Genomic DNA, 16,442 nt, shown 5'->3' with positions numbered 1-16,442 from the left:
TGGGCATAAATTTTCGTTTGATGAATTTCTTACCAGCCATTTGCTGCTTGACAAACTTTTCAAACCGCCTTGATTTGTTTTGAAAAAATGCTGTTGTATTCAATTCGGCCCGTAAATTCTCCCATAACATCAAATTCCTTCTGGAAAAAGTGAATCTTGTAGTTTACGGCCTCATTGCCTCTCCAAGCAAGTTCAAATGAGCAAAGGTGAAAAAACTTTTTTTGTGCTCCATCGGGGGTTTCCTCGTCGTAGCTTTGGATGATTTTTAATAGTTATTCTGTGGATAATACTTTTGAACTGAGTTTTCTTTTTTCTTGAATACTTTGAAGCTGCCTCCACTGGTATCTCTGGTCAATCTTGCACATTTGAAAGATATATCTGTGAAAGGGTCGATTCTTATGCCGTACTTCGTAAAATATGTGACTTTGCAGACTACATTGACTTTACAGACGACTCTTTATAGTCATAGCCATTGCCTTTTTTCATGTTAAAGGCATAGTCCTCGAGAATTTTTGCTAGTTCCGTTATGGTAGTACATCTTTCAAGCGTAAAATTTCTCACCCATAGGAACTACGAAAATTGGGTCCAAATAGAGCTTCTGGACCTCTGCGTGTTCAATGGGAATCAATTTTTTTATTTCTTCACCTGACTAACATCCAAATCTTGATTTTTCGTCTGGATTCATTATATTATTATCTGACCAACATTGATCACGCCTCGGTGACGTTTGTCAAACTGACAGTAGAATTACCAAACACCTTCGTGACGGATCTGTCATAATTTTGTCGCTGAGAAATCACGGGCTGGGCCCCAGGGCACGCCAAATAGAATTCTATTTTCCTGACGTCACAAAATAGAATTTTATAATGGGAGAATCGACGGTTGCTAGGTAACGTGACGTCACTAAAATAGAATTCTATTTGGCGTGCTCCCGCATGAGGGACGAGGAACGAGCTTTGTTAGTAGGAAACTTGGCGTTGCTATGACGTTTTATCAGTTAAAAATAGTCTAGTGAAATAGTCAACATTAATATCAGAAAAGAGTGAGAATAAATTAATAATAATGCGACAATTTTTCGAAAACTTGTTGCCTGTCAATAGACACGAGAGCCCTCAGGGCTCGACTGGGAAATCTTCATTGGTGGACCGTGTGCGAAAAGAACAGAGGAACTGGAAAATAGGCATTTACAATGGAAACCTTAATAATGGACCTTTATAAGGAAACAGATATCTGTAAAATATGTATTATACGTTTTGCGAGGCGCTGGCCCACAAAAGACAAAAACTATAGAGACAACAAAAAAGAGGCCGTGATATATTTAGGACACACCAAGCAAAATATAAGGTGATTCAGTGAAACGGTACGATTTGACAACGCTGCTGACGATAAAATAGAGGAGCCGTGGGCTTACGACGTAAACGTTGTGAATCTAGAGGGTGGGAAGTTTAGTTATCATGGTGGCGTGGTCTCCATAGTCATAACCCTAGAAAGGTATAAATAATAGTCATTTACTTTAAAATATAAATGGAAAAATATTACTTTTCTCACTTATAGGAAAAAATTCAGAATTGTAAATTGAAAAGGGAAGTTTTTTGACAATAAATACGAATTTAAAACAAACATGTTTTCTATTTATTTATTTACAAACACAATTTAGCGAGGTATACTCCCTACAGACCTTAAAAATGTCAAAATTTCGTGAATACTCTTACAATTTAAACTATATTTAAAATTTTTATCGATAATTCAAAAGGGTGACTTATTTGAGACTTAGTACCTACGAATAGATTCTTAAAAACGAGGCGCCGAACGTACAGAGTCTTATATTTAGGCTGTGTATAATATTTTATTTCATACCGATCCATGCAACGAAGACTATTGTAACTCAATTTTGGTTGAACTGAGATAATCGCGTTTGAAAATTTTTCGCAAAGAGATCGCTCTAAGAAATGACGATATCTTTGGAAGAAATACGCCTTACAACCTGATATTTCTGGTATATTATATGTAAAGGGTTTCACAGTTCAAACATAACAAAAATCACATTTTTTTTGCTAAATTTTGTAGACTTACTATAGTTTTCGTCGAAGCAATTAAGAAAAAAAACATACTTACTCTATACTTAGTAACAGTAAATGACGTTATCTTTGGAAGAAATACGTCTTGCAAATTTAAATTTCTGTTATATTATGTATATAAAGGGTTTTAAGGGATTTCACAGATCAAACATAACAAAAAATAGGTTTTTTGCTAAATTTTGTAGACTTACTATAGTTTTCGTCGAAACAGTTAACGAAAAAATACTTATTTTAGACTAGACTTACTAGTAACAGATTTATTGAAGCAAAGCAGTACTATTTAAAAAAATATAATAAAACACATTTCTATAGTTAATCGGAATAACTAAAATTAGAGTCTTACTAGAGAAAACTATAGTAAGTCAAACAGTTTGTCTCAAACTTGCAATAGCTTTCGCTGTTTCTTGCAATGAAGACTACAGTAACTCAACTTACTATGGTTTTCGCCTGCAGAAGTGTGGGTCAGTAAACTTACTATATACATGCAAATTATGCTTTACTGGTTGCCTTAAAATTCATACCTGATTTACCATACTTTTCTACAAAATAAAGCTTAAAAAGAAGAATAATACCATAATAGTAAGTCAAATGTAACGTTTTTTGAGTTACTGTAATCTTCGTTGCATGGGTCGAATACTATCTTTTCATCAACTCATGCCAAAATAATTTTATTATGCATCATAAAACAAGCTCTAGTCTTTTCAAGTCAATTCTTTCTTTCCTTTTGTTTATTAGTACCTAAAATTAAAATTTTGTTGACAAAGATAACCTTACTTAACATTATAATTTTATTAAGGAAGATGTTTCAGCTCTTTCAATAAAAAAAAAGAGCGCTGTACTTACGGAGTGCCGACTGAAGTGAGTACTTTTTATAGCGCGTTGTTACTACATGTAGATTAATGAGATTTTATTTTATATTTTATATGAAATCGATTTGATTAACACGTTGACGGACATTGCGTCAAATGTATAAGCAAGTGTTGTGACCTCTGGTTGTGACACTTGCTTACATAAATCGAAAGTAGACGTCTACAGACGTTCTGTCCGTCAACGTGTTAAATTTAATTTGACTTAAATTATTTTATTTTATACAAATATTATAAAATCAACATTGCCAAATCGATCCAGTCGTTCTCAAGTTGTATTATAATATATGCATGTAGGTATATTACTTATTATACTGTATACAGGTAAAGATACTGCATGCATCTCGATTTTTAGAATGACGCTAAATCGGATTTCGAGCCCGTGCCAAAACATCATACCGAGCGATAAAAAGTATTCAATTCAGTAAATTCAATTCATTTACTGGAGAAAGGCATTTGATAATGTAAGAGACGATAATACGTAAATCGTATAGTTATTTAGATCATTTTTTAAACCATATGATCTAATTTCATGTCATACATAAACATACAATTATTTTACAAAATTGTAATTACACAAAAAACTAATTACTTAACGAACTACCAATAGAATTTAAGTAACCAACAAACAGTCAAACCTACGAAACTAACTAATACATTAAACTCGTTCTTAATACTACTACTACAAGTGTGTTTGATAGAATTGGTTCTGAGTCCCTTTCTGTTCAACATATTGTGGACTCCAAGCACTTCAACTTGGTCTAGTTTCAAATTCCTAGAGAGTAGAATGGAGTACAGTTTTCTTTCAGGAAGTTGGTGACAGAAGGTGAGAACCATGTGGTTTCCTACGGCTTTTAATACTTGAATGGTACCGGCGAAGTGTTTGTATTGGGGATCAAGCGAAGCTCCTGAAACGTATGGTTTGATTAAGATATTATAGTATATTTTTTTTACTCTCATACTTTAATATATCAATTATAATTTCATTATTTGTATCATAATGGGCTTCATTATGATACATATTTTCATTACGATACAGATTTTTAACCAATAGAATCGAAGAGCACAGATTAATTTAGTTTGATGAGCCATGTACTTAAAGTACTCCTCCGCGCATATACACCAAATTAGAAGAACACTTGAGTAAAGTTCAATTTGGATTCAGAGCAGGACTCAGAACGAGGGAAGCACTTTTCAGGTTGCAAGTTCGAATACAGAGAGCCAGGGATGTCAACAGCGATGTGTATGCATGTTTCATTAATTTCGAGAAGGCATTCGATAAAGTCACACAAGAAACTAATCGATATCCTAAAAACATCAGGACTCGATGGTAATACTATAAGACTGATCTCAAACTTATATCCCGAACAGAAGGCAACAGTGCAATTTGGAAATGAACTGTCCGAGATCTTCACAGTCGGAAGTTAGACAGTGTATAATTTTCGGGGCTCAGTGGAGGCTGCTATTTAGATAATGAAAACACCAAATAGTAATGCGAGATTTTATTTATAAGACCGACACTAAGGGTAGTTACCCCGGGAGAACTTTGACTAATGACTTGTGACATACGCGATTTAGTTGAAGACTCTATTTGAAGTTACATCTTGACTGGAGGAGTTGATTCTAGTGAATGATTCTAAAACCTTGCTGTTGCCTTGTTGGCAACATGAAACAAATTAAATAATCCGCATATGTTTAAATGTGATAACAAATTGGCTCGTGTGATGTACGGGGTGATAAAAATATACTGTTCAATATCGTATATTAATTCTGAATATTTGATATTGGACAGACAGGCTTGTATATTGTCACCAGCATTATTTCACATCTACTCTGAAACTATCTTTAGAGAGGTCTTCGACGAATCAGAAGGTGATGTTGCATTAAATAACCAACTTATAAGCAATATTAGATATGCAGACGATACAGTATTGCTGGTAAATAGGTAGTGCGCAGGGGCTCCAAAGGATGATGGATAATGTTGTAGAAACATGTAACAAATACGCTCTAAAACTAAATTGTAAGAAGACAAAAATAATGATCATTAGTAAAAACACCAACATAAACGCCCAAATCACAATAAGCCGTACGCCTTAGAATGAGTATAGAAAATCTGCTCTTTGGGAGGCAATATTAAGGATACTTGGAATCATAGCTACGAAATAAAAACTCATATTGAAAAACCCAGAAGATTTTTTAACGGTCTTAGGAATACTCTCTGCAACTTATCCTAAATATAAATATACGCATAAGAATTCTTAGATGTTACATCTTTAGTGTCCTCCTCTGCGGAGTAGAAAGCTGAAGTCTTACAGAAGATGCCATAAAACGATTAGAGGCATTTGAAATGTGGTGCTACCGACGTATTTTGAGGGTCGCAAATATACACAACTAACATAACTGTTCTCCAGAGGCTAAAAAAGATGTAGAAATTATTAACACCGTAAAGAACAGAAAATTGGCTTACTTCGGCCACATTATGCGTAATAATAAACACTGACCTTTACAGCTGATTCTACAAGGCAAGACTGAGGTCGATGGACGTATATCCTGACTGGCCATTCTTAGGAAGTGGACTGGTCTAACGTCAACTGATCTATTTCGAGTTGCTGTGAATAGAATAAGATAGGTGTATGTGGCCATCAACATCTTTAGAAGATAGGCACCTTTAGAAATAGAAGGAGAATCGCTAGATGACGTTCTATCGCTAGGGTTGCACATGCGCAATGAGCAACGTCAAGCCAAATACATACGCTTTGTTACTACGATAGAGATATTGAAAATTTAACCTTGAATTTATTTTAATAATTGTAATATTCAAAATATAAATGTATCAACAAAATAAATAATTTAATCATATAACTACTTAATTTGTTTGTGTTACAAAATAAATATATTTTTTAGATCAAAGAATAATCATGTATACGTATACAACTAACATTTAATTGTCACTATGATGCTCGTTTTTTATACGACACTCCATAGGCGTAACCAGGATGATCCTAAGGGGGGTTACAACTACCTGAAGTGAGGGGTTAGAACTACTGGAAGGTCTCTGATGGCTATGGTGTTAAGCGTATAGAGCTCAAAGTACATCCCAATGGGGGGGTTATAACACCCAAACCCCCCCTGGTTACGCCTATGCGACACTCGCATTATAAAATGACCATCACTAAATGCTCGTTGCATAATATACTATTAACATTCTTGGACTACCGCTTTACCATATTGAAATTAACGGACCGTGTTTGCTCAATATCTGCGCCATTTTCAACTTTTTGGAAAAAATGGCAAGGCATTTCATACAATTTTTTTCGTGCTGTCGATATTTTTCGAGTTATGGGGGAAAATAGTAGAAAAACTTACCGCCACTTTCAGGGCCTGAGGTTATCCAAAATCCTGATCTGCTGACATTGTACCTTATATGGAACTCAGTATTTTCTCCATTCTCATCCCAGATCAGTCTCAAGTATTTTACATCTAATCCAGTTTGTCTCATATCGAACAAGTGCTGTTTTCTAATGTTCGGGTAGTTTCCGTAAGTGGTCTGTCGATCATATTCGGTTTGTTCGTAGATTCTTCGACGTATTTCGTTCTGGGTCGTTCGGTCCGTATATGCTGTAGTTGGTCTATAGGTTATGCCATAAGGGTGGTCTGAAATATGATATTAATGGAGATCAGGTATACAGGTTTGGTAATTATATTATCAGAGTTTTGGAAGAGTTTTTAAACATTTTTTCGGTCGTAAATAGCACTGAGATCTGACCAGTTGTCAATTTATATTTTAACAAAATACTAAAGCGAACTTAATTCTAAGAGCTTGCCCTATAATATAAAATAGATAGTAATATAATGAGTAGTAATGATATTATAGTAAAATACGAAGGGATGTTACCCTTAGGATGGAGTTGGTTACTAAAGATACACTCATATATACTTTATTCGGTGTCTAAATACAACAAGGTTTATATGTACTCAGCTGATGAAGTTATCTGACTAACATGCTTAGACTTAATAATAATTAATCATCCCCTGTTATTTGTATATGTATTTTATACATGCGTGTTTTTGTTTATATATTTTCAATATCAGATTTTATATTCTTCTTCTTCTTCTTCAACGGCACTACAGCAAAAATTGAGCCTTGGCCTCCTTTATTTTTTGCCTCCACCCTTGCTTGTCTGTGGCTGCTCTTCTCCATACACGGACTCTTTTGTATATTATACATTATAATAATATGCTTTACGCTGAATTGGTAGAATTTACTGTGTCACCTAAAATGCGTGTGACCCAGTTCTTCTTACCTTGCTAGTACCTATGTTATTATTATGTAACCAAAACAATATCGTTTTAAATATACATCTCTTAATCTTTTTTAATTACTTAATTCTTTTTTGAAGAAAGTATTTTTACTGAATACTGAGTTAAATCCCCTTACAATGAGTTTTGTTTGTAGTACGTTGACATTATGTTTAAAGTTTCTTCCATTGTCGACTCTAGTTGTGTGAGAGTTTTCCTTTTTACGGCGATACCAAGGTCGTTAGCGTAAACAAAACTCTTAGTTTAGGGGAGCGCTGGCTAGTCTTTTCTGTAGATGTTAAATAACGCTTCCTTGAGGCAGGCCATTTTTTGAGTTCTCCATCTGCTCTTGGCGATACCAAGGTCGTCAGCATAAACAAACTCTCAGTTTGGGGGTACATTGACTGGTCGTTTCTGTATATGTTAAATAGGGACGGTACTAGAACGCTTCCTTGAGGGAGGTAATTTTTTAGCTCTCTATCGCTCTTCCTTCCATTTAGCATAACGTAGGAAGCTTATATAACACAATAGTGATCTAATCTTTACCTCGTCATAGTCAAGCACAGTGTTATAGATCTTAGCAAGGTTCTGTGGTTTACTGTATCATATGCCGCTGTGAGGACTATCAAGGCTACTCCCACTATCTCTTTCTGCTGAAATTCCTCATATATACTCGGTTAAGTTCAGTACTTGACCTCTGCATGATTTACTTGCCCTGAAACCTGCTTGTTGTGTGATTAGTTTTGCATCTAATTTTTTCCTGGATGAAGCTCAAAATGAGGCGTTCATACAATTTATACAGGTGGCATAGCAGAGATATCGGACGGTAGCTACTCGGTAGTTCAATTTCTTTCCCAGGTTTCGGAAAGGCTACCACTTTTGATTTCCGCTACAGTTTTGGAATCTGGTAGGTAGACCGTCAGATGTTAAATAGATCGAGCATCCATTGTCTCGCTTTTGGCCCGAAGTGCTTTATCTGCTCTGTTAGGATTTCGTCCACACCAGGTGATGCTCCATTTTTCATAAGGTCCATGCCATTTTTGAGCTCTTTGATGTTAAATGGGTTTACAACAGTGCCGAATTAACCAATAGGCAAAGTAGACAGTTGCCTAGGGGCATCAGCGTCAAAGGGGCCTCGCAGGGCCCAAAACGAAAAAATAATAATTAGAATTAAATAAAAACTATAAATGTTGAAAAATTCAAATATCGAGCAATACCATAAGAGTGATGGTGGACGTATCAAACTACATTACAATTCATACTTTTGTTCACATAGAAAGTCCATGTTGTGAGAATCAATCGCTAATAAATGCCCTTTGGTAATAGGAGCAGTACTACAGATGGAAATAAGAAAGACGATTCGAGAGTTTAGCAGAAAAACGCAAGAAAAAGCAGGAGAAAGAAAAGACCCTTCGTCTTTTTTTAAAAAGGCAAGATCGAAAACAGAACCAAAACTTACTTAAATTCAGTGTCACAAGGAAATCCATAGCTAGTGAAGCTGCAACCAATAAAAATGCACGTGGAGAAATACAAATAACTGAGTGAAACATATAGTAGCTTCTGTAACTGAAGAAGATAAAAAAACATGTAACGACAGTTCTATTCCAGTTCAAGAAGTTAAAGAACCAGAAACCGAAACTAACTTAGAAATTAAAGTTAACGATAAATAATTGGGTCCTAAATTCGAAAAACGACATAGGATTACGCAGTGGCGGTTCTAGCCCGGGGCAGGGGGCGGCAGGTGACCCCCCAGTTTTTACATGACTTGTAAACCGGTCACTCAAAATCTATTGTGACTTGCCCCCCCCCCCAAGTTTTTTTGGTCTAGAACCGAAACTCCACTATAAATATCTGCGATTATAAGCGATTTCATTCTCCACGATCTAGTAATTAAAAGAACCAGCAGGACAAGATGGTCTGCAGCGGCACATGCAACAAGACCTTTGTCTAAAGGTTACAACGCTTTTGAATATGCTGTTCATACTTTTGCTGAAGACACTAATCAGAAAGCTGAAACAGTTCATGAGGCTAAGTGTTTGTTAAAAGAAATGTAAAAAAAACATTCATAATGAATGAGCTTTGGGCAACAATTTTAGAACGCGTCTACGCTGTCAGTAAATCATTATATAGAGAAGAGAAGAGATTGAACTTCAAACTGCAGTTCAACTTCTAAATTCACTTTTGGAGTTTTTAATCCCAAAGACATAGTTTTGCTTACTATGAGCAGAAAACCTGCGATCTACAATACTCTGAATATTCCGACGCGAGAAAACGAAAACCAGCAAGAAAACTACATTTTGATGATGCTACTTTCAATGGAAGTTTTTCTACAGTGTGGACAAAAGTTAAAGGTTGAAACGTATCCACCACCAATGTTCGATAAGCTAATTACTGACCAGAGTCATCGGTTGACAGTGTACGGGTCAGTAAACTCAGTATGTATTTGGTTTTTTGTGTTTTTACAAAATTGAGTGATACTCTAATCAATAAGTGTGCTGGATAAAAGTACATGCAAATTATCCTGATGAAATTGAATCTGAACTTGAAGATTAACTAGAGCAGTTCAAATGTTTTATAGCCCAGCTTCAAGACTTGTAGGGAAAACTATTTCTGCTACACAGTCATGTTGGGTTATTTCGCAACAGGCGAACTAACATGGTCAAAAATGGTGAAAATTATTAAAAACGGAGAAAGCCTAGGTTTCTTAAGGGGCCTCATAGCTTGGGTTGCCTAGGGGCCTCAAGATTCTTAATCCGGGACTGGTTTACAAAGAGAGTTTTGCTTCCTGTTCTTGAGTTTGAGTCTTGAGTCTTTGAATTGTTAAATTCTATGGTGCTTTGCAACGATAGTTTGCTTTGCCATTCAGAAGCAGTTGGTCGGCTATCTGATTTGGCGTTATTACACATGGCTGTTTCTTTTCTGTGGTATCACCTTTAAGTTTTTTTCATATTCCAAGCTTGCTTACTGCTGTGCGTCATAACCATTTTACTTAACATCTCGCACCACCATTTTTGTCTTGAGGCGCTCAGTATCTGCTGCAATCTCTCCCCTATTTCTGCAGTAATTTCGCTAAACGGATCTTTACCATATTCTTCGATGTATTTTGTCACTATGTCTTTTACTCCGTCGTTCAAACCCACAAAGCGTTGTTGAGCTAATGATGATGATGAAAAATGTATATTTGTTATACATGTGATATTGTATAAGTCTATGATATAATATCGCACCTCCGCTCAAACAGTGTCATAACTTAAAAAAAATTAAAACCGGTTTTATTGCAACAACAGATTAATAAAACTATAAACTCCTATCTCACAAAGTGTCACGTCATGAGTCAAGTATTTATCGTTAGATGACACTAGTGTCATTATACGATTATCCAAAATCAACGACGCACCGAACACAAACAGTGTCACATATCGACTTGTGCAAAGCATTTGTCCATCTAAGATACGTATAAAGCGTCGTTTGTCGATTTAAGACAGTATATGTGATTACTTTATTCAAAACAATCTGCGTATATGCTCAAGAAAAGTGACACATTTATCACTTATTTATCTTTTTTTGCAGTATTTTGTGTTTAATGTTGTTACCTGTATTTAAAGTTACGCCATTACAAAGTATAAGTCTGTTAACCAGATAATAATAATGATATTATTTTCTGTACATCAAGTGTCACTTTTGATAAAAAAGAATGTGTGTGTACTTTGTACGCACGTAAGAAGTTATACTTCTATTTCATATTATGTGATTTTAACGAAATTCATATAATGTACTTTAAACAGTTTATTTATATTTCATTTAAATATTAAACGAATTTTAATACTACTTTCCAAAAATTTTTATTAAGACAATACCAAAAATTTTAAAAAATAAAAGAATAAAACGCACACAAACACATTGAAAAATGCCACAAAGAAAAAATGATTTCTGAACGATAATAATTGTTGGCAAAAATTTTAAATACGCATTTTCTGAAAAATATTATATAACAAATATACTTACAATCATAAAATGCATAAAAAAATAAAAACTTGCATCGGGATTCGAACCCGCGAATTTGGGGACGCTTTGATTCGTAATCGAAGCCGAGACTCACTCATCCAATTACACATTATTTGTCATGTGGAAAAATAGGGCAACTGAACGTTTTACTGTTTGAAGACTGTTTTACTGTTGTACTGAAGAAAATATTAAGATATGACAAAGCAGTAAGAAAACAATATATTAGATGAAGATTGGTAGAACTTTTGTGGTAATCAAATTAAGTATGTAAATCAAAGCATTACATACCTACTAGATAAATAAATCTACGCCAAAAAATCATAATTTAAAAATAAAAATCAGACCTAATTTCGGATTTCTCTCTAAAATCCCCATTCTTGAGAAAATAAATTTATTCCAACCTAATCCAAATGTATAATTACAATATGATTTGAAATAAAAACTACTTACTAAATTAGAATGAGTTTTCCTTGTCCAAAAGTCCAAAAATATATATGAAAACTATTTAAAAAGGCAGTATAACTATTAACTAACTTTTGTTTGTTGTTTCTTTTCACAAAAATTTCAAAACGCAACAACCATAAATAATCAAACCACACATAGAGAAATAAAAATAACATTCTTTTTATTTCTCAATGAAACAACAGCTGTGCCACAGCCGCCATATTGAATAATTTTTGACATGTCATTTGAACATCCAATCAGAACAAAGTTATAATGCGCATGCGCCCGGATCGTAGGTTTTAACATATAAAAATTCACCCTCAAATCGCCCGTAAAGAAGTATAACTTCAAAAATATTTCGTAAATTTTTCGTTATTTTATCTGTATAGTGTCACAACTCAAAAAAAAATTGTTTTTTAAATATTTTCAGTATACCTAATACGCTATTTTATAGAGCTTCAAAAACCATTGTAAGTGACTAAAATAGTTATTATTCTAATTTAAATAGTTTTTGAATTAAACCCGAGAATATTGTATAGCCCAGTAAATGAACGGGAAATTCGGCGATACCGTGTAATTTTCAGGGGCAACTCCGAATTGCATGAAAATTTGGATTTAGGTTCTACTTACCCTCCACTTTAAAGTTGAAATTGTGCCGTTGGTTGCTTTTACTTGGGGGGTGACAATCACCGCTTCTCGGGGGTGAAAAAACATAAGTTCAAGATAAGAGCGGAAATGGATAAATTGAGTGATTTTAAGCAACTTTTGTTCTATAGAGTTTTTTACTTAAGTCAATACTTTTCGAGTTATTTGCCATTGAAAATGTTGATTTTTCGACAAAAAAACTACGTCTTCAGACGGTTTTTCGCAAATAACTCAAAAAGTAAATACTTTATCGAAAAAAATATCCTCAGCAACAGTGTAGCTTATAAAAAACTCAAAAAAATGGTGTATCAGTAAAGTCTATCAATCAAATAAAAACAAAATTGTAGCTCATGAAAAATACGTTCTTATTCGTCTAATTCCAAATCGAATATTTCAAGGTGAAATCACCGAAAAATTAAGCACTTTTCGGGAAAAACCCATTTAAACTTTTTAAAGTGTTTATAAAAACCTGTGTTTTAATTGTTAACAAAAGTTTTAGCATTAAAAATAAGCGAGTTAGGCTCAAAATAAAGTTGGCCCTCTTTTTTTTTTGTAAAAAATCATGAAAATCTCGCCGTGTTTAGTTCCCCAAATGAAATTAATCGCTACCGCTTTACAAACAATTTACTTACCTATCTATTTTTTATATGATCTGTCAGTCTCACCGGTTTAAAGAGTTTATTTTTGAAAGGGTTATAAGAGAAATATAGGAGAAAACTTGAATGGGTCACTAATCACGAGTGTATACAAATTTTGAACAGCCATATCTTAACCAATTTTTGTCTTACGGAGAAACAAAATGAAACTAGCATATTTATAATAGCAAAACCTATATTTCTTTATTCTTTAAGATTTTTCTTATCACTAATACTTTTTCAGTTATTTTGAAAAAACGAAATTTTTCAAAAAATTTTAGAAATTTTTTTTACTATAAAACCAAATGTTTTTAAAAGTAAGCACTTCAAACCAATAAAACTTACAGATCATATAAACAATACACATACAGTTAAAATAAATGGTAAAGCCAAACGATTAATTTCATTTAGGGTGCTAAACAGAGGGAGGTTTTCACGATTTTTTTTACCAAAAAAAAAGTGGCCAACTTTCTTTCAGTGTAACTCGTTTATTTTTGATGCTGTAAACTTTTGTAAAAACAACTAATAAGCTTTTTTTCGATACTTTAAAAATGTTAATAAGGTTTTCCCGAAAAACGCTTCTTTCTTCGGTGATTTTGCGTTGAATTATTCGATTTGGAATTAGACGAATAAGAACGTATTTTCATGAGCTACAACTTTGCTTATACTCAATTTGTAGACTTTATTGGTACACCATTTTTTTCGTTTTTTTATAGGCTACACTTTTGATAAAAATATTTTTTTCGATAAAATATTTACTTTTTGAGTTATTTGGGAAAAACGGTCTGAAAACGTAGTTTTTTTGTCGAAAAATCAACATTTTAAATCGCGAATAACTCGAAAAGTATTGATTTACGTAAAAAACTTTATAGAAGAAAAGGTGCTTAAAATAAGTCAATTTATCTATTTCCGGCCTTATTTTAAACACGCGTTTTTCACCCCCCGAGAAGGGGTAAATGTCACCCCCCAAGTAAAAGCAACCAACGGCACAAATTCAACTTTGAAGTGGAGGGTAAGTAAAACCTAAATCCAAATTTTCATGAAATTTGGAATTGCCCCTGGAAATTACACTCCAAAACGGTCATTTATTGGACTAGTAGGACAAACTTATTATGACACTCTTTGAGCGGAGGTGCGATATTCTGGGACCAAAAATAATTCGAATGAACCTGAGCGGAGGTGCGATATGTGTGAAAATAGAGTTAAAATAACGATTTTTACCTTTTCCATAGTTATATGCGTAGTTGTAATCCCCGTACAATGGGTTAAATGTCGAAGTTGCTTCCCTGTCTTCTGATATATGAATAACAGGACAGGAAAATTCTGTTCTGGCTTGAAACATTTCCTCCTGGTGGTTTATTATTTCCACGCCAAACCACATACCCATCAGCTGAAAAGAAAACATTACACGTTTAATTTTCTATGTGAATAATACAACGTAAATAGAAAATAGTTTTTTGGTTGGTAAAAGTGATGGACTTTGTCCAGAATTGATTTAGTCCGTACAGATTATCGAAAACGGCCATTTTTGGGAAAAGTGATTTATAGTACATTATTTCACGATTTTTGCTCCAGATTTTAAAGAACCGCTTGGATTGACATTAAATTTGGCATACGCATAGCTAACATGTCAAAGACAAAAAGTGATATTGTGCCGATGTGTGCTTTTGTCCTGGGAGTGCGTTTCACCCCCTCTCGGGGATGAAAAATATATGTCCAAAATAAGTCCGGAAATGGATAAGCTGACTAATTTTAAGCAATTTTTGTTCCATAGAGTTTTTTAGCCAAGTCAATACTTCTCGAGTTATTTGCGAGTGAATATATGTTAATTTTTCAACAATATAACCACGTTTTTAGACGGTTTTTCGCAAATAACTCAAAAAGTAAGTAATTTATCTAAAAAAAAAACATTTAAAAAAAATATAGCCTGTAAAAGAGTTAAAAAATGGTGTATATATTAGGTCTCTATACCTAGCAGAAGCAGAGTTATGCTAATGAAAAATAGGTTCATATTCTTCAAATTCCAAATCGAATATTTCAACCTGTTAATTCCCAACAAATAAAGCACTTCTTGTGGAAAACTCATTACAACTTTTTTAAAGCTTTTAAAAAAGCTTTATTTTTGTTTTACAAAAAAATTTCTAGCATCAAAAGTAAACAAGTTACGCTCAAAATAAAGTGGCTCCCTTTTGTTTTGGCAAGAAAAATCGGGAAGATCACTCCGTAATTAGCAACTTCAATGAAATTACAGTAGGAAAAATGAAAGAATACCCATGAACGAACATATAAAACACGCTGTATTTTCCTGTCACCGTGTCACACAAAAAAATTGGCCAGCGCAAGTACATGTAACAATTATTAGTACATGTACTTGCACTGGACAATTTTCTTTGTGACACGGTGACAGGAAAATACAGCGTGTTTTATATGTTCGTTCATGGGTATTCTTTCATTTTTCCTACTGTAATCATTACCGCTTCACAAATTACTTTACCTATATTTTGTCTATATGATCTGTAAGTTTCATCGATTCAAAGTGCTTATTTGCGAAAACATTTGGTTTTAAAGTAACATTTTGAAAATTTTTAATTTTGAAAAAAATGCGTTTTTTTCAAAATAACTTAAAAAATGTTAGTGCTATCAAAAATCTCAAACAATAAAAAAGTGGCTTTGCTTTTCTGAATATTCTGAATGAGTTTTCCCCAAAAAGTGCTTAATTTTTTGGTTATTTCAAGTTAAAATATTCGATTTGAAATTTGACGAATATGAACCTATAATTCATTAGCTATAACTCTGCTTCTACTAGGTATAAAGACCAAATATTATACACCGTTTTTTTACCTCTTTACAGGCTACATTTTTGATAAGAATGTTTTTTAGATAAAATACTTAGTTTTTGTGTTATTTGCAAAAAACCCTTTAAAAACGTGGTTATTTTGTTGAAAAATAAATATATTCACTCGCAAATAACTCGAAAAATATTGACTTGTCGAAAAAACTGTATAGAACAAAAGTTGCTTAAAATCAGCTAGTATTATCCACTTCCAGACTTATTTTGAACATATATTTTTTAACGCCCGAGAGGGGGTGAAACGCACCCCCAGGGCAAAAGCACACATCGGCACAATATCACTTTCTTTCTTTGGCATGTTAGTTATGCGTATGCCAAATTTAATGTCAATCCAAGCGGTTCTTTAAAATTTAGAGGTTTTGAAATATTTTACCGTTAAAGAACGTACTATTACCAACAATTTTATTTTTGGAATCGAATCTTAAGATTGCATATTGTTCGTCCGCCATAACTTTTCCCATGTGTCACGATTCATTTTCAAACAAATTAAGTCAAAACATAAAGGGAAACGAAAGTTGATGTGCATATACATTTTTTATACTGTATACTATATACTACACACATCGGCTAACGGTTCACTTTATGTTTTGACTTAATTTGTTTAAAAATAAATCATGAC

General features: G+C 33.6%; 1 protein-coding gene across 1 annotated transcript in view; it reads right to left on the bottom strand.

Moving 5' to 3' along the window:
* Window positions 1–1,609: 1,609 nt before the first annotated feature.
* Window positions 1,610–16,442, bottom strand: part of LOC114333769 (uncharacterized) — a 36,121-nt gene continuing 21,288 nt past the window's right edge. Inside the window, exons 2-4 of the mRNA XM_028283762.2 lie at window positions 14,194–14,362; window positions 6,311–6,598; window positions 1,610–3,852 (exon numbers count right to left, since the gene is read on the bottom strand). Coding sequence (XP_028139563.1) covers window positions 3,545–3,852; window positions 6,311–6,598; window positions 14,194–14,362 — 765 coding nt within the window. The 3' untranslated portion in view covers window positions 1,610–3,544. The remainder of the gene's footprint in view (window positions 3,853–6,310; window positions 6,599–14,193; window positions 14,363–16,442) is intronic.

This window comes from Diabrotica virgifera, chromosome 1, assembly GCF_917563875.1.
Source record: "Diabrotica virgifera virgifera chromosome 1, PGI_DIABVI_V3a".
NCBI lineage: Eukaryota > Metazoa > Arthropoda > Insecta > Coleoptera > Chrysomelidae > Diabrotica > Diabrotica virgifera.
The sequence above is the reverse complement of the archived record's forward strand: the minus strand, read 5'-3'. Positions and strand labels throughout refer to the sequence as shown.